The 21717-nt window shown below is 51.3% G+C and overlaps 1 protein-coding gene and 1 long non-coding RNA gene across 3 annotated transcripts; one reads left to right on the top strand and one right to left on the bottom strand.

Annotated features, from left to right (window-relative positions):
• Window positions 1-7915: 7915 nt before the first annotated feature.
• Window positions 7916-14634, bottom strand: LOC102090056 (SKI/DACH domain-containing protein 1-like). 2 transcript variants are annotated; one of them, XM_065039640.1, is made up of 2 exons: window positions 14505-14634; window positions 7916-13882 (listed from the first exon to the last, which is right to left on the bottom strand). In XM_065039640.1, the coding sequence occupies exon 2, from the start codon at window positions 13630-13632 to the stop codon at window positions 11425-11427; it is 2208 nt and encodes a 735-aa protein (XP_064895712.1). In that variant the 5' UTR covers window positions 13633-13882; window positions 14505-14634; the 3' UTR covers window positions 7916-11424. The 2 variants fall into 2 exon arrangements, with proteins under 2 accessions (XP_064895712.1, XP_064895711.1); XM_065039639.1 differs by having other exon boundaries at window positions 14192-14594.
• LOC135576151 (uncharacterized) lies at window positions 13286-21149 on the top strand. Its single transcript, XR_010467771.1, has 3 exons — window positions 13286-13505; window positions 14594-15853; window positions 20776-21149. It is a non-coding gene; the product is annotated as an uncharacterized LOC135576151 (long non-coding RNA).
• Window positions 21150-21717: the final 568 nt, after the last annotated feature.

Here is a 21717-nt window from a genome sequence, read left to right as displayed (position 1 = left end):
CACGCAGCTGTTGGTTGCTAACAGTAGAGCTGTTTGGGAGTGTTGTGATTAAATATTTCTCATTGAAAATTCCAACTGGTTGAGATCGAACTCGTTCGCCTGAAATAATTGGTGTGGAGAAGTTTTCCAGTTAAAGGAAAAGAACTGAGATGTACGTTGGGATTTTGCTCCCTTTAAAGTATAACACACTCCGTTTCACAATTTAATTTATAGGGAAAGAGTGTTAAGAGAGATCAAGTCAATATTTTGAGGCAGTAGGGAAGAAAAATTCTTCAGTAAGCAGGCGGCTCTGCGGATCTTCCACTGGCTTTAAAAAACAAAACACAAAAAAAACACAAAACACAAAAAAAAACCCCAAAACCCACCAAAAACCAAAAAAAAAAAAAAAAAAACAAACAAAAGAAAAGCACAGACTTTTCATCCCATCAGAAAATGCAAAACCACTTCTCAATCTCAGTTACAGAGTCCCAGTGGCCCAATGGATAAGACGCGGGGCTCCTAAGCCAGGGGTCTCGGGTTCAAGTCCCGGCCGCGTCGCTCGCCCCCTCCCAGCAGCGTGGCCTCTGATCGGTGCCCCCCGGGCACGAGGCGCTGGTCGGGGAGTGCAGGGACTCGAGCGATAGGGGGCAGTGCTGCGCAGCCCACGAGGGTCCGATCCTAGTAGGAACGGTCCACACTGGAAAGGGGCTTGATGCCCATGAGGAACGGTGACACGGGGACAGGTCCTGAGCAGGACTAAAAAATATGGAACTATATAATAAAACAAGACCGAAAAAATGCAAAAACTTTTTAAAAGCGTAAAAATAAAAACCAAACTGCAAAATAAAAAATGAACACAAACGTCAAAAATGCACCAAAAAAAGGGAACTACAAAGCTAACAGAAAGAAAAGTCAAACTGCAAAAAAGGGCATAAAAAACTTACTGGTTAAAACCTCTCAAACCAGTTAGGACCTGCTTGGTAGGACCTGATTCAGTGCTGGATTTTGGCTGGATAATCCTGAGAGAGACTGTGAGGTCTCTTCTTAGTTTAAAACCAACACCCCTCAGACCCTGCTCAAAAGTCCTGGCCCTTGTAGGAGACACCAACGCTTCTCAGCCAAAATACAAGGAGAAAAATTAGTAAAATACCCCAAATTCTAGGCAACCCCCCTCCTTACCTGTGCTGGCAGCAGCAACAACTCCCGGGTAGATATTGCCACCGTGTGGGCAGCACCAGCTGCAGCAGCTCCGGGAAAATACTCACAATTATACTCTTAATGCTAATGGGTTCCTCCTGCCGGGGGGTTATTGCTGTGCAGCCCCTGCTGGGGTCGCTGATGGGATGGGGCAGCGAGGGCACCCCTGGGCTGGCAGCTGCGGAGGGTGAACAAGGAAACAAGTTCATTACCAGCCTGTTTCATTGCAGCTACGGAGAAAAGCTGCACCACCCTCTAAATATATACATATACATATATATATATAACTCTGGTGTGTCCAAAGTGTTTTCTAAGCACCACTTTTATATTGTTTTAATTATTTCCACGATACATTTTCCGCTGAAGCAATGCGCACACACAGGCAGAAATCAAAGCGCTGTGGTTTATTCCCCTTCCCTGCAGCTGAAGGTCTATGGGGAGGAGAAACCTCGTGGTCCTGGGGGTTCTCCCCTGCGCTGCAGATTCCGTTCACACACAGGGGTGTGAAATCAGGAGTGGGAACAGCCTCGTGGGCTGTGATGGTGACGGCAAATTCCGGCAGCGAGGCAGGGAAGAGAAGCAAAGCGATTTTGCAGCCGCCTCCAGCACCTCGTGGGTAACCAGGTTTGCAAACAAAAGTATTAAATAAAAAGGTCCTACAAGGCCGCAAATTGGCAAGGGAGAGCGGTACGGAACATCAGCGCAGAAACTCAAAGCGGCTTCTGTGAGCCCAGGGGAAGTCCGGCCTCGCAAGGACGACTCCAGCCTAACGCTTGTGCAATAAAATTGACGGCAGCTTCTTTCTAGCAGGCTCTGGGTAAGTGTTTGACCCAACTCCAGTCAATCTAACATCGTTACACTGCAGTTAATGTCAGTTTGAAAGTGCTTTTATAGCTGAAACGCTGCTGTACTTAATGTAAACAGCAAGGTTATGAGGATTCTTGCATTGACACGGGGAGGCTGTGCTGATTAGCTTAAATCACTGTCATGTGGTATTAGTTAAAAGGATGTAAAAAGCAGCGTCTGAGGCCTTGTCTGTGCTGCAGCGTGGGACTCATGGGGCTGGAAGGAAGCGACCGGCTCCTGCCACCACTACGCCCTTGGGGACCTGGGGTGAGTGCATGTATAGTGATAAATTGGGGTGGTTTTTTGCAGGGGAGACAGGGATCATTTTGTCATGACATTGATAAAAAGCATGTGGAGAGCGGTGCTGTCAACACACCCATGCTGGGACCCCAATGCTCCCCGTATGGGGATTCCATGAGCTCCAGCACAGCAAAGACCCCCCAGGCTGGGGAGGTTCCCTGGGTGATGCTGCAAGTCCTACAGTGCATCCCAATGGGATCCTGATCCTGCAAACCATCCCAATGGGATCCTGATCCTGAAGCGCATCCCGGTGGGATCCTCATCCTGCAGAGCATCCTGATGGGATGGATCCTCATCCTGAAATGCATCCCGGTGGGATCCTCATCCTGCAGACCATCCCGATGGGATCCTCATCCTGAAATGCATCCTGATGGGATCCTCATCCTGCAGACCATCCCGGTGGGATCCTCATCCTGAGCACATTCCGATGGGATCCTCATCATGGAAGGAAAACTCCTCCAGCACGAGCACAGGCTTTGGGCTCCTCGCTGGGCTTTGGTGGTGACAGACAATGGGAAATGGGGCTTTGGGGAAGTTTTGCAGTCGGTGTGGATGGAGACAGGATGAGACCCGCTGAGGGACAATCTGGAGGCCATCAGCTGGTCACAGCTGGCCGCGAGGGCTCCAGGGGTGTCAGAACAAGGTGGGAGCACTGGAAACCCTCCCCCTGCAGAAAACAAACCACCACATTGCATCTCACCCCTCCACCTGCCATCCCTTGCGTGTCCCCCCATGTCCCCTCCTGCTGGGCCATCGCCCTGACCCCACCTTCGCCTTGTCCACGCACCAACGTCCTTCCACTCCTGGGGTTGGGTTTTATTGGGTGTTTTCTGAGAACATTTATAAAGATCTCATTGTTGAAAGGAAAAATGGGATCTCCTTTCCTTTTACCTTCCAGGGCAGTCCTAACCCCTCTCCCCTCCTACAAAAACACACAGGAAAGGGGTTTCTTTTCTGCTTGATTAGATTCAAAGGGATCTTTGTCTGGGGGTAGGTAGAGAAAAGCCCTCCCCCACCTCCCTTTTGACCCTCAAGACTCTTGGCTGGTTTTGTTTTAAACCAAGAGAGACAGAGCTGCACCCTTGGGACGTTATAAATGCATATACGGGGAGGATGGTCAGGGTGGCGTCATTCGACTTTCCCCGACAGCAGCTCCAATCCCACCAACCCTGGTTTTCCCCCCTGATCTCTGGAGCACAAGCTGGGGTTATTTTATATTATATATATTTGCACACATGGACATAAATACACCCAAAAACACACACAAATGCAGCGGCACGCATTTCTACCCACAAAAAGTTACAAAGCGGAACACACACCAGATTCCTCGATACCTCTTTCCTGCCTCAATTTTTCTCACATTTTTTTAAAAACAGGCTATTTTGAAAACCACGTGCCTCTCCTTATCTTTCCTGGTAATTAATTTCAAGGAGGGGCATTCGATTGTGACAAGGATTCTAAACATGTTAATATTTGAAGAGGGGGGAAAAAAGTCTGGCATTAATTATTCAGGTATTAGCAGGCATGCTGACAGCAGAGCCCAAACGATTTTCTGTCACAAACTGCTATTAATGGGGGTTATTTCTCCTCTACGGAAGTATTTTACGAAGTCTCAGTACCAGCGTTTTTAGTGAAAGAGTAAGTGCTGAAATTATCATTATAATTGCAGGAGCAGCAAGGATAAATAATGGAAATAAGGGGATGCAGAGCACACAACAGACACGACTCTGCCCTGTAATCGCCTGATTCAAAACCGAATGTACAATATTGCAAAGTGTGGTGGTGAAATGAAACCTCCCTTTGGGGGCTCAACATGCACCCGGGGACCCTCATCCTGACCTGCACCCCAGGGACCCACATCCCTTGTGTTTACACCCCAACCTGGACACCACATCCAGCCCTACACCCCCCGTGCCCCCACCCCACACCGCAGGGTGAGGACGCTGCTGGGCAGCCCATTACCAACTGAAAGGGGCTTCTCCCCCCTCCCCCCGGGCAGCACAGCTGGATGAGCCACAGCTGGAGAGAGAGAGCGCACAGCTGGGGGGAGCACATCTGGTCCCTCCCCGGGTTCACAGAGTTCAGGCTGCCGAGATTTTCGGGCGAGATAAGGAAAGCTGACACCCGGGGAGCCCCCCCAGCCAGGCCACCAGCCGCCCTGACCCCGCCACCTCCTTAGAGAGCCCCAGGGAGGGGGGACAGCCAGGTGACACCCCCCTTCCATCCTTCCCAGTCATGCTCTCCCAAGGATGCTGCTCCCCACCCGGTCCCCTCATCCTTCCCCAGCTCCCTCGGTGCCGTTTCCTTTTCCCAGTCCTAAAAGTAATGGAAATAAGGAATGAAATGGGGGTGTTGTAACATCATCCTGCCCCCTCATTGCCAGCTCTGCCAGGCCCTGTCCCCACTCAGAACACATGATGGGTGCCCAGCAGCCACCTTCAAGTGACACCCAGTGTCCCTGGGTCGATTTGGGGGTGTAAGGTGCTTTTGTGCATGATTATTTCCCCTGGGGCACCATTCAGAGCAGGGAATCCCACCTTGACGAACACAGGGGAGAAAAATGGGAATTAACAGGAAAAATACAAATATACAAGCGAAGAATGAGAGTTATTTGCCCCATTGGAAGTGAATCACTTCTACGTGTATTTATGTATTAATATTTGTGCTGCTGGGAGTATCTGAGCACCGACCCAACAGGGACAACAGCGGCAGAGACGACAAATCTCCAACACACCAAACCACTTTGGCTCAGGGTTTTCCAGCCTGGAAGCAGCTGGTAAAGGGCTGGGGAGGGGGGACAGGGCACCCGCACCCCTGCCCTCGCTCCCATTGCTTTTCGGGGCTGACTTGGTCCCTCATACAATTCTGCTCCCAAAATCCAGACTTTAGTGGCTTTGGATTCACCTTTATCCCTTGTTAATGATGTTCCTGTTTACGCCGCGCCAGGAAAGTAACACCAGTATCAGCAAGCGAGATGCTAATACATCAAATCAGAGCTAAGAACATAAAATTATAAATCTAACAGCAGCAGTTTTGTTATTTTACCTTTTCTTTCATTCCCCAAAGTCACCTCTGATGACAAAGTCAAAGAACGGCTCGAAAATTTTGTGTGAGTCGAGGAGGAGTTTTCACCGTGTTGGAAACCACAGAGCGTGGGCCTCGCTGTGCCTGGCTTTGGAGATTCATTCCACAGCACATCCCCACGGGTCATTTCTGCTTTCATCCCAAGTTTCCTATGCAAGGTCTTCAATTATTTGGGGGGGGGGGGTTAGACCGCTGTAACGAATGGTTAATTACAAGCAGTCGCCCAGGCGGGTGATGATTTCTAGCTGATTAAAAGACTGGATGAGCCCAGTGTGTAAAAGTGCGGGGGAAATGGAATTCCAGGTAAACGCCCTGAGTGTGCAGGACCCCAGCGCACAGAGGGGCAATTGGGGTGAAATGGGAGTAAAACGGGTCCGAGGGATAACAGCAGCCTGGCTCCGTGTTGGGCGCGGGGCGTTGGGCGCGGGGCGTTTCCAAGTCAGGATTTAGGGGCATTTTCCTCGCCCCAACCCCGGGAAGGGACTAGAACCGGAGCCGCGCACCAGCCCCAGCCCCCAAAATCTCCTTTTATTGACAAAGGACACGCAAAATCCTCCCCCGGTTTTGGGGAGGAGGGACGCAGGGAGGGGGGGGGAGGATGAGCACAGTTTCCCATATGGCCTCATTTAGGGTAATTTCTTTCAATTGCTAAAAGCATAAACTCCACCTATTGAGCCCGTAGATTTATATGGAACAGCTGAAGGATCCTCCAAAGAGCTTTGTGGGCTGACCGGGAGGCCCGGGCTCCCACCTTCCCGAAAGGTTGGAGGGTAATTTCGGGTTGTTTTTTGGTTCACTTTGTTTTTTTCTCTAAAAACAATTAACTTCCTCTAAAAAAACCCAATTTTCTCTAAAAGATTAATTTTTTTTTCGTTTTTTCCCCGCTTTTTTTTTTTTTTTAAGAGGGAGATATTGATAACATGGGAGTTCGAAAGAGCCTCATAACTCACAATAAACCCTTGTCCATTCTCTTCTATTGACTACATGTAAACATGGTAAATGAAAGGCCTTTAGTGACACTTAATCCCTCACCCCCCGGCCCCCCCGCTCCCTCCCTCCCCCAGCCCAGCCCTGGGAGGGGGTTACGCTGCTTTTTTTCTCACAGCTTGCTGTTCCTCCGAGCTCCTCCTCTGCCATCTAATTTATCATTAACACCCTGACACTACATTAAATAAATGCAAAGACTCCCCCCACACCTTGTTCCGGGGCTGCAGATTCCGTCCCTAAAGTTGTTTTGGGGGCAGAAAACAGCCGCAAATCTACGGGCTGGGGAGGGGGCCCGGCAGGTCCCTACAGATAATTAACGTCATTATTAAATTACCTTCTTTAAAAGATAATAGTAATAATAATAGCAGGGTCATTTGGCTGCGATTAGAGCCGGTGCGGCCCCGCCGGGGTCGCTTTGGCTGCTCCCAGGATTTGCATCTCCAAATGTTAAATGTTGGTTTACATTTTACGTTTAAATTCGGATTCCTCCCTGCCAGAAACGGGGGGAAACAAGGGGGCAAATGAAAAAGCTGCGAATAGGTTTGAGGCGCCGCTTTCCCGGTTTGCAGATCGATATGCTGGTGTGATTTAGATTTCAGTGATTTCTAAGGGGGGTTTTACCTGCTAAAGGGAGGTCATGGCGCGATTTTGTGGCAATCGAATAATACCTGGTTATTAATCACAACTAATGAGGTCCTGACTTGGGGTGCGTTTTGTTTCTCTCTCCGGTTTTCTCGGTTTGGAGGGAGAATCTTCCTGGCTGTGAAAGAGCCGGGCAAATTCTTCCCAGGTCAGAATTTCACCCTCCCCAACCCAAAGCCAGAATAACAGACTTTAAAACGCACATTGCACAGATAAAAACCCACTTCTGTGGGTCGCTCCTCTGATCCACGTTGGGTTTGGGTTTGAACCTGGTTCTACCGATGCGGGATCTTCCAGCCTTCGGCCGTTTTGCTTGGGTCGAGGTTTAAAAATAAACCCGAACTGCTCCTTCCATAAAGGGCACTAAGTCCTGAGGCCCTCAAAATAGAAACACATGTTTGGGGAACAGTCTCCGGCCTCCAAATTAGAGGGAAGGAGCTATCGATTTCCAATTAAATGCCCAGGGAAAAGGGGCTCATTTGGGGCGCGCATCACCTAACCCAAAGCACATGCGTGCGCACCCCCCCGCACGGGTGAAGGACACACATGTCACAGGCGTGCGGAGCTCAGGACGTGCCCACAGACACGTGGGGACACGGAACAGGCCCACGCGGGTCCCACACGGGGGGTGTGGGCGGAGGGGGCGCGTTCCGGATAATCTAACTAAACACGCACAGCCAGATGTGCGAAGCCACAGCTGGACAGAGCCCAGCGGCGCAGGCTGACACGCACCCCCCACCACAAAACCGCCGTGGGTCCGAACGCACACACGCTCTGCGTGTACAAATGAATAACCCCCCCAAAGCGAACACCCCCAGCTCCCACAAACACCAGCCGGCCCACCCACCCCCCTCCAAAACACCCCAATATCAGCCAGTCCTTTAAAAAAGAAAAAGAAAAGGTATTTATTTCTCAGCCTAGATTCCATATTGCACGCAGGAATTAACACTTTCATCGTCATATACTTACAACAACTTCAAATAAATAAAGGTACAGTAAATCGAAACGGAAAACCCAATACATGGCTGGAAAAGGTTCTTTCTTCCCCTGGGTGGTTATTTTTCGATGTATGAGGCCGAGGGGGAGGGAGGCAGCAGGGAAATAACTCCCCTCCCCATCCACAGCACCCCCCAAAAATGAACTATCCCTGGGAGAAGCATCCCTGGGGCTGGGGGTCCAGCACAGAAACACCCATGAAGTGACTCACATTTTTCAACCCACTGGATGGGGATTTTTAATCCAGCAACGCAAAGAGAGAGCAAAGGTCCCTGAACCCCCCAGCCCCCAAATAAACCCTTACAAACCGTGATTACAAAGCACCACACCGCATCCAAGCTGAGATTTTTCCTGAGTCTAAAGCAGGCTGCATTTTTAAAAGCAGCACCTTTTAATAAAAGTTTTCTTTATTTTTTTATTTTTACAATATACTTGCCATTTTGTCCTACCTACACCAACGTGATTATGGGGGAAAAAAATCAGTTTTTGCTTCTTTTGCACCCGTTTGGAAATAAAGCAACGTCACCAATGTTATAAAGGTGCCTTTCTACCCTTTATCCGGTCCTGGCGATGCGAGTCGATCTTATACTCCAAACCAGAACTAGTTTGCTCGCTCCAACCGCTCCCTCCCCCGGCTCATTGTGTCCCGCAGAGGTTTCGCTTCTTCCAACCAGCGGCCGCTTGGCCTTGCTCATTTTTTAAGTCCAAAACGCGCTATTTTAGATAACAGTTTGTCTTTTCTTTCTTTATTATTTTTAACGCTTCTTTATTTTACTTTCGATGCATCGCCACCCTCTTCTCCAGCCCCTTGCTGGAGGGTTGCTAGGAAGATTACTTTCTTTATTTTTAATCGCTTAATTTCCTTACAACGCCTTTAAAAACAAATGGGGGATTATTATTGTTTTAGGATTATTCTTGCTCCTTGCGAACGGGATGGTTGTGCTGCTGGGGGAGCCGTTGGGGATGCGTTTGTGCGGAAAGTTATGAGGTATTTTGCATCGTATTCACAAACCCCTTGCATTATACGCAGAAACCCGCACGGAATGTGCGAGCAGAGAAATGTGTCCGGGCGTGTCGAGCCTGAACGTCCGCACACGCAGCGTGGGTGAAAAGCCGTGTGTTTCCACACACCCACTGCTACAAACGCACAGATATACACAGAGGGAAATGTCGGGGGAGCTGCACACGCGTGGGTGCCGCTCACCCCCCGCACGCCCTTCCCGAGGTGTTTCTACCCCTTAGAAAATAGTCCTGAGTTATTTGGCTGGTCCTGCCCGCGGCAGACGGAGCTGCGGTCTGCTGCCTTTTTTCCTTTCTTTTAAATATATATATATATATATATATATATATATATATATAATATTTTAGCGTTCATCCCCAGCGCGGATCTCATGGGTTTATTTCCTGCCCGCTCCCCGCTTTGTGCGGCCGAGTGTCCCTCCCGCACCGCTCCGTCCCACCGGCCTTTCCTTTATATTTTATTGGTTTTTCCTAGAAAATACATTTTTAACCCAACACGGATTTGGGGGGATCGGGGGAGGGAAGGGAGAGAGCGATCGTGCTCCGGAATTAACACGGAAAACGGGCAAACTCCCCCAAATCGGCTTTTGTGGCTCCTACACAGTTTGGTTGTTGGTCTTTCATATTTTGTTGGTAACCGCGGGTATAAAACGTGAATATTTGGGAGGCAGGAGAAATCCCCCTCTTTTGCTCAGCATGAGAGGGACGGGTGAAGTAAACAAGAAAACGCACTAAACCAAAAAACCCGCTAAAAACCCAAATAAAACAAACATCGCTTTTAGCAACAATTCGCCACCTCCAAGAAAAACATCGCTTAATAGATGCAAAATACGCTTGAGCTTAAAAATGTCGCTTTTTTTACGCGCTGATGGAATTAAAGCAACAAAACAAAAATCAAAACGGGCCGGGCCAGATCTGAATATTTTCTTTTGAATTTTGCGATTATTCTCCTTTCGTTTCCTTTTCCACGGGAAGAAAAGGGCGCTGTGAAGAGATTTGGGGGAGAAAAGAGCAATCCCAGAGCGGGATCCCCGGCCGTGGGCTGCGAGGATTTGCTGCTGCAAAGAGGGAATGAAAAAGAACCTCCCCCACATTCCCCCCCATCAAAAAATCAGCTTTGATTTACCCAACGTTTCCAAAACAGAGCGGACTTCAGAGAGCCCGTCGGGCTTTGATGCCAAAGTGGGGTGGAAATCACATCAGAAATAGTCAAAAGAGCCAGTTACAAAGCCACTGGTTTGCAAGAAAAGTTAAACTGGGATATGATTTCCTCTGCAGAGCAGAGGGACATTCCCCCCGCATTCTTCCCCGCATTCCACCCCGGAGCTCGGGAGGGATCAAATTGTCCATCTGTACCCTATTGCTAATGCTCCTGGATCCCATTTCTTGTGCCCGTAAAGCTTTTACAGGCCTGCTACCTTTAGGCTATCAGAGTTGGGGTTATTATCCAGCAAACAACTCACTTCTTTCTTTTTTTCTTTCCTTTTTAATATACATGCAGCGGTTTCAAATAACTTCTCCTCAAAGCCTCCTGTTTTCTTTTAACAAACAGAATTTCCTGCTCTTTTTAAAGTCGGTGTTTTCTTCCTGGCTCTTAAGCAGACAGAAAACATTACATCGCTATTAATATAGTTATTTGGAGTAGCTGCTCCCAATTTCGCCGGGATTGAATCGGACCGAAAAGGAGTGTTTGTGCTGCGTGATATCATTATTTCTCTCTGCGTGTGATTATTATTAGTTTAATCCAACGCATTTATGGAGGAAAAGGGAGAATTTGGACCTATTCTTTCCTCGTTTTCTGTGGGTTTTTTTTTGGTATCTAGAGAGAGAGGGGAGAAGGGGCCGCGGGAGCGGGGCCGGGAGCCCCTTCCCTCCCCTCCGAGCTGCGGTTCATCCCAAATCCCTTTCCTGGGAATAACCCATCGCGTTTGGCAGCAGAGAGTGGAGGGGTGGGTTTAGGGGGGTGGGAAGGCGTCCGTCCGCCCCCTACCCCGGGTTTGATCGCGTGTTTTAGCTTCGTCCCTTAAAACTCATCGCGAAAGCAACATCGGACCCTGGCACATGGACAAAAAATGATCCCAGAGCGGGGAAAGCCTCCGTCCTCCCCCCAGCCGAAGCCGTGCATACACTCGCACCCCCCCCCGAAACGCTTCCCCACCCCCCCGGGACCCCCAAGGCTCCTCCGGGCACCCACCTCCTGCCGGACACTCCCAGCGAGAGCGGCCCCGGGGGTCGGCGGGACGGAGGGTCCGCTGGCCCCCCCTCAGCCCCCGGGGCACCCCGGCCCGGCCGCCCCGCCCGGGACCCCTTCCCGTCCCCCCTGCAGCTCTCATCTGTTGCATGTAAACCTTTCCTCCGGGCCGTGCGCTGTCCTTAGAGATCCTCCAAGCTATAGCCCCGGAATTTGAGGCTGGGGGGCACCGGGATGGCGTTGCCCCCCAAGTGCCAGCTCCACAGCGGGTGAGTTTTGGAGAGGACCCAGGAGTTTTTAACCCCCAAGGAGGAGGCAGGACACAGGTCCCCATCTTCCCCCACGACCAGGGAGGGAATACAGGGGAAGTTGCCCATGAGGCTGAAGGAATTCCGAGGCGGGGTGGGCCCAGCGCTGCCGAGGCGTTTGCAGTGAGTGTTTCCCTTTTTGGCATTTCTCCTCGGAGTCTTTTGTGGCCTCCCTTTAGAGGAGCTCTGTTGCCTTTCTGCCTCAGCGCCTCTGGCAAGGCGTCTGCGCTTGGCATTCCTTTCCGAGCCATTGCCTTTCAAAGCTTTGTTTGACAAGGTGCTGGGGCTCTCTGCTCTTTTGGAGCCGGAGGATTTGAGCTCTGCGGCTTTACAAGGCTCCGTCCTCCCTCCGTGCCGCAAACTTTTCCCGTCCAGGTTGAACCCTTTGGCGTAACACCACAGCTTGGATTGCCGGATCAGCCGGTCAAAGTGCTCCCGCCGGGGCTCCCCCGTTTCCCCGGCTGGGGACGGGTCGAGGTTCCCCGGCGGCTCCTGAGCCGGGGGCTGAGGGACCGAGCCCGGGACCGGCTCTGGGGAAGGCGCTCGCCCGGTTAAAGCTCCGCTTTGCCTCTCTGCCTGGTCACTGGGGCCTAACGAGGCTCTATTGTTCGAGGCATCTTTGTGCAAATCCTTCCCTTTGGCGCAGGGCTCCGCGTCCCCAAAGCCTCCCTCCTTTTGTTGCGGAGCCCCCCCAGGGGTGCTGCTCGGGGAGGGAGGGGGGGAGGAGGAGGAGGAGAAGGAGGAGGAGGAGGAAGGGGAGGCCTCCTGCTTTGCGTACAGCTCCGGCAGCGACTGGGCCCCTGAGCCTAGGGCTAGAACTGGGCTCAAACTTTCCAAAGTTGATGCTCGCAAAGTCCTGGCCCAGAGCTGCTGCGAGAGGAAGAGGAGGTTGGGGTCGGGGCGCAGGGCTTTGCCCACGCTCGGGGGGGGCTCGGCGGGGCGCTCCTCACTGAGGGGCTCCCGGGGGGGCTGCGGCTGGAAGCGGGGCAGAGCCGCCTGTCTGTACCGGGTGCTCTGCACCGAGTCCCCGCTGCACAGCGAGCTGCTCTCCGACTCCGAGGAGCTGCCTTCCTCGCTGCTGCACGAGCTGTCCCCTTCCTCCTCCTCCTCCTCCTCCTCCTCTTCCTCCTCCTCCTCCGACGAGTCGCTGGACGTGGCGGGGCTGGACCCACCGAAGTCCAGGCTGGAGTCCGAGTCGCTGGAGTAGCCGGCGGAGGTTCCCTGCCTCTTGGAGCAGGGGAAGACGGAGGAGCGGCTTTTCCTGGCGGCCGCGGACCCCTTCTCCGCCGGGAAGAGCCCCTTGGCACAGCAGGGCCCCCGCTTGCGCCGGCCCGGCTGGGCGAGCGCGGCGGGATGCACAGCGGGATGCGCGGCCGCGGGATGCAGCAGCGTCAAGTCGCGGGGGTACCCGGCCAGGACACCGGCAAAGAGCCCCCCCCGACCCGCCAGAGCGTAACCCCTCCGGCCCCGAGGCGGCTTCTCGAAGGCGGGGAAGGCCCTGTGGAAAGGCTGCGGGAGCAGCGCGGCCGGTGCCGAGCGCGGCTTGGGGAAAGCGGGGGGCAGTTTGGGGCGGGCGGGGGCCGGGGGGGAGCAGCAGCCGCCGGCTCTGCAGGGCGGCAGCAGCTGGGGCCGGGGACAGGGGAAGAGCTCCCCCGGGTCCGGCAGCAGCAGCTGCTCCCTCCTCTTGCTTTTCCTTTTCCTCTTCCTCCTCCGGGGGCTGAGGCTCTTGCAGGAGGTGCAAAGAGCCTCCAGGTCCGCCTTGGAGATGAGGGAACACTTCACTGCGCGGGTGGGCACCGAGTTGATGGCTTTGAGGGTCCGGAGCTCTTTGAGATCGCAGCGTCGGCTCTTTATCTTTAAGGTTTCCATCTTCTTGCTGATGGTGGTCCTGGGGATATCCTTAAACAGGTCGCTGAGGACCTGGGCCAAAGCAAACATCTGGGTGCCATTGATCTGTAAGTATCCCAAGTTTATCCCTTCGATTTCTTGATAGCCAGCATGAAAATCCCCCGGCCTGGCTTCCCCATTGTAATCCATGGTGGCTGGAACAATTCCGAAGGTCCCTTCGCAGGTCAGGAACATTTTGCAAGGAGCATTTACTTCTTCTCTTTCAAAGGGGGCATTGAAAATAAGGACATATTTGTTTCCACTCCCTGATCACACACATCCCTACCCCTCCGGAGAGGTGGAGAAGGGGGGAGGGGAAGAAAAAGGCAAAAAAAAAAGGCAAAGCAGTCGATCTCCCTTTCAAACGCTCCAGTCAATGGTTTGCAACATCTTCCAAACACCCAGTTCCTCCGCCTGTACCGGCGCTCGACTCCTCGTCTTCCCCCTCCCCAGCAAAAAGAAAAGAAAGAAAAATAAAGAAGTCAAACATCTTGCATCCTCCAGGCTCCCCCCGGCCAGCTCCCACCCAGCGGCCGCGCACCCCACCTTCCACTTCAAAAATAATCCCTTGGGGGGGGGGCGGAATCAACAAGCACAGACCCCCCCACACACACACTTTGCTGTGCGAAGCCACTGAGATGCTTAAGCAAACAAAGCTACCGACAAGGTGCGGGGTGAGGGGGGGATGGAAAAATGGTAGCAGGGGCGGGGGGGGCGGGGGGGGGAGAGGCGGGGGAGCTCCGTGCGGTCCCACCTTCCCCGGGCTCCGCACTCGCGGCCCTGCCGCCGCGGCCGGTTTATTCCCGGGAACACCCCAGCGAGCCCTCCCCGCCACCCGCCAGCTGATTGGGCAACTCCGGCCCCGTGATGTCATCAAACCCCAACATTTCACACGCACACCCCCCGCACGAAAACCCTCAGAAACCCCTGGGCGGGCCGCGCAGAGACCGCGCACCCACCGCGCAGCGCGGCCCCGGGCGCGCCCGCGGCTCCACCGCACACAATAGAGGCAGCCTGGGGGTTAGGGGTTTCTTTTTTCTTAAAAAAAAAATAATAATAAATATTACGAATTCTGCCGTATTTTCGAGGTAGTGGTAGAGCGGGTTCCTCCGCTTTGTTTCCGCGTTTGAGCTTTCTTCATTTCTTTTTCACGTAGGTTGTTGTGTGAGAGGTTGCTGCGCCTTCCCAAATCTGCCCGGATTCCTTTGGGATGGCTGTGTGTTCGTATAGATTTAATAAAGCGTGAAAGATATTACTCTAACCGAGTTGTTCAAAACGATTGACTCCGCAACAATTCATCCCTCAGCCCAAAGTGGAATGCTTATTAATTGCCAATTACTGTATTTATTATCTGGAATGAGCACGGGCTGGAGCGCGGTATCAACAATAACATCGGCAATATGTGCAAATATAAAAGAAATGCAAATATATTTATATTCCTTTCTACTCACACACGTTCTTTATTCACTTCGCATCTGTTTCTTCCAAACTCTTTCTTTAAAAAAATAAAATAAGGTAAAATTCTTTTGCATGCCTTTGCGCTGCTTAACTTTATTTCAAACTTTAAGTCCCAAGATTTCTTCGGCATTTTGTAGCTCCCTCCTGCCTTACAAACCAGGCGATGTTTGCCCCAAAAACAGAGCTGTAGATTCCTATCTCCAAGCGGGGGGAAGAGTATATTTAAAAATAAAACATTAAAAAAGCCCCAAAGCCTTACCCAGGCCGGAGCTCCATTGTCCCGGCTTCTCTATTTCTTTATAAACCTGAAGCTACTTGAGCGAAGCGAGTGGAGCCGCGGAGGCTGGACCGAGGGATTTTAACTCTCTGCTCAGGAGGCTAATTTTGGGGAAACAGTTACCTCGGAAACCTTTCTGGGGGAAGGGAAGCGGCAGCTCTGCAGCGCACGCTGCTCCCTTTCAAGCTTCGTCTGTCTCCCACATGCAAAGTCGCTTTTAGTCTTCCTCTGCCTTTTTTTTTTTGTGGGGGTGTGTGTGTGGTTCAAATGGCAAAATCCGAGTGATTTGGTAATAATAATTTGTTAAACTATATGTACAATCAACCACAAATGATCCCGATTTAGAAACAGTCCCAGAGGAGGAGGAGGAGGAGGAAGCGCATTCCTGAGTGAGCGTGTAAAAAAATTCCGAATAACTCCAACATCGCCTTTAATTTGGGAGCGGAGATCACCTGATTTGCATTCACCTCCTCGCCGGCTGACGAGAAGGGCTCGTCCCCGTGCCAATCCCGGTTCCTGATCCCAGGAATCACCGCCGGGCTTTCCCCCTCCCCAGCACCCATGGGCGCACCCCCCGCCAGCGCTCGGCCTTGCTGCGGAAAGAAAAACACCCCATTTTCCAGCTCTGGCTACGTTAAACCACCACATTTCACCCTCGTTTTCCACAGGCGAGAGTTTCCTGTGAGTAAAGGTCCGCCGGCCAACACAAACACCAAATTCCTCTTTGTTTGGGCAGAGGGGAGGGGAAGAGTTTGCATCGCGATGGACGGAAAGTGGCCGGTGAGGGGGTTCTGCAGCTTCTCGCAGTGTCTGTCGTGCGAGGGACCACAAAAAGTAGCGCTTGAGGCCAACCCGGAGTTTCCCTTCGCAAATATAAGGGAGATCCGGGGTATTTTTCTTTCCACATAAAGCCAGAGCCATTTTACCTATAGGCTGAGCTTTGCCAGACTGGAGGAGGGGAGCGTGGGGTGGGGGGAAGGAGCTGGTAGAAAATCTCTCTGTGCGATGGGGCTGATGCAGCTGGGATTTTATTTTGGGGGGCGGGGGGGACGACTTGTAAAGAAAGTTCGAGCAGCGCAATAAACTGTTCCCGATCGTTTGTGGGGCTTTAGAAAGGACCCGGAGCCCCCTGATCGCCACCCATAGGAAACAGGGCTCAGAAGCAGCGCAATGTATGGAGACGTCATTTCCCAGGAAGGCTCTGGCAATGGGAGCACGAATAGACAATATTTGGGGTATGGATAAAGTTCCGTGTTGAATATGTGTGTGTGTTGATGTGTCTATACGGACGCAGGCAGCTCGACGTGGGCCACGCAGATACTTCGCAAATCCTTATATATATATGTATATGTATATATATAGATATATACAGTGGTGGCCACGGTGGTGGTTCATAACCAAATGCATTTAGTCGCACCGAAAGTGCCCTGTATTTGCGCTATAGGTGTCCTCACGGGCACCTCACCGCACGCACACTGTCCCCCGCTATAGCATCGTCACCCCCCATTTGTAAATGTATGGACTCTGCTCGCTGTACGGCGGTTTTTACGCTTCTTTATGCCCATCTGTCGGATGGCTGCGGGCCTGGCGGGGACGTGGCCACGGAATGGGCTGTTCCGTGGGCCCCACGCGAGGGTCGGGGACGCGGGGGGGCTGTGCTGGGGGGAGCAGGGCTGCACCGACCCCAGGGATGCTGCTGCAGAAAATGGGTGTCTCTGTCTCTCTATCTATATATTTGTATGTGTATATTTGCACCTCAGCCCAGCTGAAGCTCCCAAGGGCGGAGGGGGGGTTTCCAACCCCCCCGGGGGGAGAGGACAATAACCCGGGGGTCCCCGCGGGAATCTTCACCCGTGAGGCAACCCCGGGAGATTTCCCCTTCGTACCTGTCAGGACCGGTCTTTTCCGCAACAAAAATTATCAGGATCCCCGTCCCCCCACTCCCTCCCCTCCCTGAGGAGGTGGATGAACTGGGGGGGAGGTACTGGGAGCGAAATAAAAGGAGAGGGACACGATTTCTCAGGTAGCTCGTTCCACTAAACTCATCCCCACGCATCTCCCCGGGTGGGCTCGGGTTTATGAGTTGCGGTGCTGCCCGACATGGCAGCGCACACAGCGCGGGAGGAAGAGGAGGAGAAAGAGGAGGGGGATCCACGCGTGCCCGCGGGCTCGGGGCGGGGGGGGTCCGTCCTGCGTGGGTCGGGGTCGGCTTCTCACCCCCCTCCCGGGGCTACGGGGAGGGGACAGAGCCGGAGCCTCTGTAACCCCCCCCCGCATCTGGGGCTTCCCGTGGGATTTCCACGGGGGTTTCTCGGTGCTTCATTTTCTGTTTGACCTGGGGCAAGGACACGTTTTCCCCTCCTTGGAGGGGAAAAATAAAATCATAATTAAAAACTATTTTTTTTAAGAAATTGAAAACCCTGAATAAGTTTGGGTTGAGCCATTTAGGGAGAAATTTGAGGGGCTCCTCTGCGAGGGTTGTCTACGCGGGGTCTGTCTTGCTGGAGGGGTTTGAGTTTGCTCTGACAGCTCAAATCTCACCCGTGGGTCTCCCACGTTCAGCATCCCTGGCAGGGAGAGGACGAGGGGGGAGATACGTGGAAATAATGAAAAACAAAAGCAGGTGTCAGCAGGAAAACAACAAAGATGCTGGTGGTGGGAGCTGGGGTGAGAGCAATGGGGAGGAATTCAGAGTTTAGGGGTGATACATCAGCTTTACCACGAAACAAATGGATTAGAAATTAATATCGGCCCTGCTAAACTATTTCAATCGCAAGGAATAATTTTACTGACTTGCTTTTCTTGTGAGAAACAAATCACAGCAAAATCAGGTGGCCAAAATGAGGCCCGTGTCCCTCCATACAGGGGACAACGAGGGACAGCCCGGCCGTGTCCCTGCGCGGAGAAAACGCTCCCCCAGGGCACTTCCCATCTCAAAACCTGCGTGGAGAAGCTGCATCTTCCCACCTTCTCAGTGCTTACTGGGGCAGGATGGCCTGATGCTGCCGCCGGGAGGGTGGGAAAGCCCTTCGGCTCAAATATGAGGGGTGTTTCCAAGGAAAAATATTGAAATTCTGATTTTATTTTCGATTTCAAACAGTTCGAAACAAACCTGGGTGCCATGGGAAGGCACCCAGCTCCAGGCACTGGGCACCCTCATATTTTAATCAGTTACTCCTGACAGGCACTTCAGCTGTTGGAAATGAATATATTGCTACAAATCAATGGGTGCACTGGCTTTCTAAATGCCTCTGGTATCTTTTACATTGGAGCCTGGAGAAGCAAACCCAAACCTCACCAGCCTGGCCTGCAGGACAGACAGACGGACAAACCAGGGCCAGCCTGCTGGGAAAAAATCTCCGTCACTTTGAGGTGGTGGGTGGCTTCAAAATAATAAGTTCCTGCTCCAGGAGCCACCTTGATTCTGGGGCTGCTAAAATGCTCTTAGATGAGCTCAGGGACAAAGATATTCCCTGTCACTCGCATGGAACAGGCTCCTTTTTCAGGTTTCCCTCTGATTTTTTCTTTCTTCTCCATGACCAGTTTGTGAACATTATTCAATGAAACCCCTTAAAAACGTCTCCCCATCCTCAATCTAAACTTCCAGCACATTGCCTCACTGTTTAATAATATTTTAATAAATCCAGCTGTTCCTAAATTAATAGTTTGATTTATCTATTTCTTAATTTTCGCGTTTCTAAGAGGCTTGTGGAAAAGCAGCGGCTGAGAGCAGCGGAGGCCGCGGATCTGAGCGCACCGGGCTGGGATAATTCGCAGTAAATCTGTGCTGCTCTTAGTAGATGTTGGGTTCTTTCTACATCTTTTTTTCCTCTTTAGGTGCTAACCTGGCACAAACAAAAGGAGTATGTGGTGGCGATTTAGAAAGATGTAAATCCCGCTGAGTTTCCTTTTGTTTCAAAACACAAAGGCAGAAAAGTGGGGTTAGATTGGGAAATAGGCTCGGCTTGCGGGGCTGTGGGTCGGGGCGATGCCTGCGGCTCTTGGTCCATTTTCCTCCCCGTAAAACAACACGGGGTTGAAGGAAAGATAAAACAATCTCTAACACGCACCAAAATAAAACTGAAAATGTGCAATCTGATGAAAACCGCGGGGTTTAAACTCCGGGACGGGCCTGGGAAGAGCAAGAGATTGCATCAGACCAAATGGTGCCGCTCGGAGCACGTTTTAAAAGCTTTCGAGCCTTGCTTGGGGTAAAGCCGAGGGATTTAAGGCAAAGCGGGGCCGGTCCCGAAGGGATGGAGAAACCAGTCGGTGTTTGGTAACCAGCGGAACCGCGTTTTACTGCGGTGGGACGGGGGTCCCAGTTTAGGGAATGGAAAACCCGCCCGTCCTTCTGCCGACTCCATCCCTGCGAACTTTCTGCTTTATTTCTGTCCTTCTTAATCACCAGCCTTTCACCATCCCCTAACAAAGAAACCGCAGGTTTTTTCTCGAGAGCAGCTGAAGGGAATTATACAGTAATAAACACTGCGGATTGGGATGGGGGGGGGGATTGTTTGTTTGTTTTCCTAAACAAATACAGCTCAATACTTCCAAGTGGGTTTATTCTCCTTGTGAAGAAGCTCGGAGGAGGGTCCTGGTGAAGCCACAACTCGGAGGGGGCTGGAAGGGCATCTCCTCAACCAGCTTATTTCCCCCCCCCGCCCCGATTAATTTGTGGCAAGAGGGAGAAGCAAAATAAAACAAACCCGAAAGGCTTCTAAGCAAGAGGAAAATGGAGTTTGGAGAGGGGAGATTTCATGCCTCCATCTTACAGCCAGCGGAGAGTTCGCATTATTCTTCTGTCACCTTTTGAAGTTCCCCGTATTACGCTGCGATTTGGTTGTTTTCCCTCTTCTTGCTTAATCCTCCTCTTACTCCTTTTATACGCGAAAAACTAATTAAAAAAAATACAGATTAATAAATTATAAAGCCAGAACATTTTGGCTTTACCCAATTTCATCTGAAGAAATCTCCATTCCCGGGTTTTTTTTCCCCTTTAAATCCGGCCCAGCTAAACGAGGGAAAGTCTCTTATTATGTCTAACCCATTGATTTACTACTAACGCGGGATTTTGTTTGCTCGTTCGGTTCAGAATTAGAAGAATGCCGGAAAACATTTTTTGTTGCTAAGATAAGCTCTAACTAAAGCTCTTCCCTGACCTTCAATAAGCGCTGGTGTCAGTAAAAACTAAAGGTGATGCAGGAAAGCCACAAACTTTCAGTGTCTTTTAATAAGGCAGAGAATTCTCTTGGATGTCGCCTTTTTCCTCAAAAAACATTTTATATTATCGGAGAAACATTTATCAATTCTTATTTAAATTACACGCACACCTACCGCACTAATTCCTTCATTTTTAAGTGTTAGATTTTTAAATCAACTATGTCATATTTTTTAAAGCGTTGTGTTTTTAATACAATTACGATTTCACAGGCAAACACCCTCGGAGCATTTTAAAACTGCGGGAAGTTTCGCGTTGTCCAAGTTTAAAATAAAAAAGCTTTAATATATATATATATTTTTACCTTTTACAAAGTATTTCTCCTGCCTGTTATTGATTGACAAGTTTATTATTATTATGAATGGATTCTCCCATTTCCCAGTCCTCTTCAAGGCCTGATGTGGATTGAGAGCCTGACCAGTTGCTTATTGACCCATGATGGCAACACAATGACCCTGCTGCCCCCAGCCTGACCCTGGGACCCCCGAAGGACCCAGCCCCACGGAACAGGGCTCAGATATGCAAAGTTGGAGCTTTATGGGCTTTTGGGGAGGGGGGAAAGGGGGGGGCGGGGTGCAAAGTGGGTTTCATTAACAAAAATGTGTTTATTGTAAATAAAAAAGGCAAAGGGGCTGTTTAAAGGAACATGTCCTGAAGGATCGCAGCTACCTTCGGGATGGGGAAATGCTGGGAGCTTTGGAGCCCCTTTTATCCCAACACACGCCTAATTGGTGACAATAAAAGGAGAAAAGCTGACACTGGCTCTGCCGAGTCCCCTGGATTGTTTGGTTTCGGAAAGTTACCGAATTTGGTCCTTGGAGGGGGGGAAAGAGAGAAACCCCATTGCACCCAGGCCCTTCCCCACCAGCATCCCTGGGGAGGAGGGAACCCGGACCCTCGGTTGATGCTGGGTCTGGTGCTGGTATAATTAAAGGCCTTAAAAATGTAATCAACAGGGACGAGGGGAATAAAAAAGGTTAGAGTGGATCTCGGCATGAATATTCACTCTTTGGGTTGTTTTTTTGTGCACTAAGTGAGGAAATGAAGGGGAGAGACACCTCCTCCTGCCCCTGAGATGCAGCTCCTCTGCTTCGCTACTGTACAGGGTTTACGGGTGAGTTAATCATCATTGGTGAGAGGTGAGGGATCGTATGTGGCCCAGAAAGCACATGTTTTGCAAAGCAGCATTTCGCTCCATTTCAGAAAGTAAAGGGATCTGCTCCCCGCCCTCGCTCCCTCGTTTAATGGAGATACAGTTGTTTAAATAATTTCCCTCTTCCCAAAACAAATGCAGGAGAATGAGAGCTCATTTTTTATCCTAATT

The sequence above is a fragment of the Columba livia genome, chromosome 23, assembly GCF_036013475.1.
Source record: "Columba livia isolate bColLiv1 breed racing homer chromosome 23, bColLiv1.pat.W.v2, whole genome shotgun sequence".
NCBI classification, from domain to species: domain Eukaryota; kingdom Metazoa; phylum Chordata; class Aves; order Columbiformes; family Columbidae; genus Columba; species Columba livia.
Note: the sequence above shows the minus strand (reverse complement) of the source record. Positions and strands in the feature narration are given on the sequence as shown.

Coding starts and splice junctions, on each gene's coding strand:
- LOC102090056 (XM_065039640.1), bottom strand. CDS start 13,632: ATGTTCCTGACCTGCGAAGGGACCTTCGGAATTGTTCCAGCCACCATG.